The 2,549-nt window shown below is 55.2% G+C and overlaps 1 protein-coding gene across 1 annotated transcript; it reads left to right on the forward strand.

Moving 5' to 3' along the window:
• Positions 1 to 956: 956 nt before the first annotated feature.
• On the forward strand, positions 957 to 1,987 carry J4E79_000899 (uncharacterized protein; the record flags this gene model as incomplete). The annotated part of the gene is made up of 3 exons (XM_049349810.1): positions 957 to 1,178; positions 1,229 to 1,719; positions 1,771 to 1,987. The coding sequence occupies 3 exons, from the start codon at positions 957 to 959 to the stop codon at positions 1,985 to 1,987; spliced, it is 930 nt and encodes a 309-aa protein (XP_049216597.1).
• Positions 1,988 to 2,549: the final 562 nt, after the last annotated feature.

Raw genomic sequence — 2,549 nt, forward strand, 5'->3', positions numbered from 1 at the left:
GCACTCCGCCTTCTCCGCACTGCCGCGTGATCCGGTGACATGTACCTAGGTATTGTCTCAACACATGAGGTGATGGACAGCGATGCGCGTCTACAATGAAGAGTCGTCTGGGATGCTGGCTATAAAGTGCAAAGCTATGCACTTCGGGCCGTTCGGCTGTCGAGTAGCTCTCGATGGTTGGTCCACATCACACCACCGTGAGGGGCTGTGGACTGACGGAATGTAAAACGCGCGCCAATGTACAGCGGGCGGGGTCGCGTCGCATATACTCGGAGTACAGCTCGATGGGCATGGCGATGTCAGCAAACTCGATAGAATCTAGGCGATCGTGGGACCCATCCATGAGACACATGCCGGCGCACGGAGGAGGAGATCGAAAAGTTAATACAATCGGTGGTACTGAAACCGGTTTGCCAGGGCTAGAATGGGAGCAGTGGGAGCTGCTGGGGGCGTGCACAGCGCGTTGCTGTGGGGAACATCCTGGACGGCTTGGCGTGATGAAGCACTGATGATGTACCAAAGTACCTCGCGCCTGCCAGCCCGCCCCACCCTACGAGAGCGCTCAATGTCACAACCACACGCGCAGATGGGGTGAATTGACAGCCAGCTTGACAGCGCTGCCATGATTACAACATGTTCGCGCAGCCGGCGGAGACCCTTATTCTGAAGCTCCAGGCGCAGAGCTGGCGTTGGCGCATCCTTGCTTCTCACGCAGGCCGTAGCGGGAACCAATCAATAGTGCATGCCGTGAGGGGCTATGACGTCTCGATTCCTGTTTCGTATAGCTCCTGCCGCAGCTCCAACAGGTGACCGCATAGCTGCCTAGCTTCTCCTCTTTATAACTCCGCCTCGTCTCACCCTCTTCCTGCTTCTCATCGTCAACTCTCCCATAGATCCCTCAGCACCAATTGTTGCTGTACAGGTCCCGGAGTCCCATCACAACACAAACCGCCATCATGATTGAGGAAGTCTTGAAGAAGACCTCGGAGATGTTCCCGCTGCCCACCGCGACGGCCTCGTCGCTGCCTTCGGTTGCTCCCATCCCAACCGTCGCCCCCGGACCTGAGCCCACCTACGAGGTTGCCGGCGATGCTGGAATGAAGACCCTCTGGGTCGTCTTTGTTCTCATGCTGATCGCCTCTGCCGGTTTCACCGTCATGTCCTGGAAGGTGCCTTTGGTGAGTACCATCTGGAGCTACTCCAGACAGCAGATTCTAACATTCCCCAGAACAAGCGTCTCTACCATGTCATCACCACCATCATCACCCTCACCGCTGCCCTCTCTTACTTCGCCATGGCCTCCGGCGCTGGTGTCTCCCTCAAGAAGGAGGTTGAGCGCGAGCAGCACGACCACGTCCCCGACACCTACAACGTCGTCTACCGCCAGGTCTACTGGGCCCGTTACGTCGACTGGACCATCACCACCCCTCTCCTGCTCCTCGACCTCGGTCTCCTTGCTGGCATGTCCGGTGGACACATGATCATGATGGTTGTTGCCGACATCATCATGGTTCTCACTGGTCTCTTCGCTGCCTTCGGCACTGAGGACACTGCTCAGAAGTGGGGCTGGTACACCATCTCGTGCATTGCCTTCCTCTTCGTCTTCTGGCACCTTGGTCTTAACGGTGGTGCCAACGCCCGCGCCAAGGGTGACAAGCTCCGCGGTTTCTTCATCTCCATCGCTGCCTACACCGCCGTCCTCTGGACTGCCTACCCCATGTAAGTCTCATCAATACTCTCGCCTCCCGATTTCATACTAATCCGTTCCAGTGTTTGGGGTATCGCCGATGGTGCTCGCAAGGCTAGCGTCGACACTGAGATCATTGCCTACGCTGTCCTCGATGTCCTCGCCAAGGCTGTCTTCGGTGCCTGGCTCTTGGTTGCCCACGCCAACATGCGCGAGAGCGATGTTGAGCTTAACGGCTTCTGGGCCAACGGTCTCAGCCGCGAGGGTGCCATCCGCATTGGTGAGGATGACGGTGCTTAAATGTACCTCATCAGCACAAATGTCTTACTCTCGTGAGCATGTCAGCTGTGTCATAGCACGAGTACAGATTGATTCGACAAGCATGGTTCACCTTGACTAAGAGGGCCGGAACCAGTGACCAAGATGGAAAAAGCGTACGCGGCATGTTCAGCTTCTGACTGTCCTTTAGGCAGTATCTCTCCTCAATGATGTAACTTTCTCATTACCGGAGTTGGAGGCTTGTCAATAGTCACGGGATTGGACGCCCATAACATGGACGTTTCATAGTTAATGCGATAATGATATTGATCTCGAACTCTCTTCCATATGAATCCGTGCCGGCTTACCGCCGAGCTCTTCTAAGCTGCCGCACCAGTACAATGAACAATACGAGTGATGTAATTTGGCCCTTTAACCCTTTGACCTCATCTCATCTCACTTGGTGAGATGTCTTGTTCAGATGTCTATATAGTTGGCATGCTTGGCTCGTTGTTGAAGTCACTCAACATCGATACCTTCCAGCATCACCAAGCCCAACCATGTTCTCGTCACTCTTCTCCGTCGTTGTCGCAACTCTCCTGAT

This window comes from Alternaria viburni, assembly GCF_023758015.1.
Source record: "Alternaria viburni strain BMP 2772 chromosome Unknown scaffold_1, whole genome shotgun sequence".
NCBI classification, from domain to species: Eukaryota; Fungi; Ascomycota; class Dothideomycetes; order Pleosporales; family Pleosporaceae; genus Alternaria; species Alternaria viburni.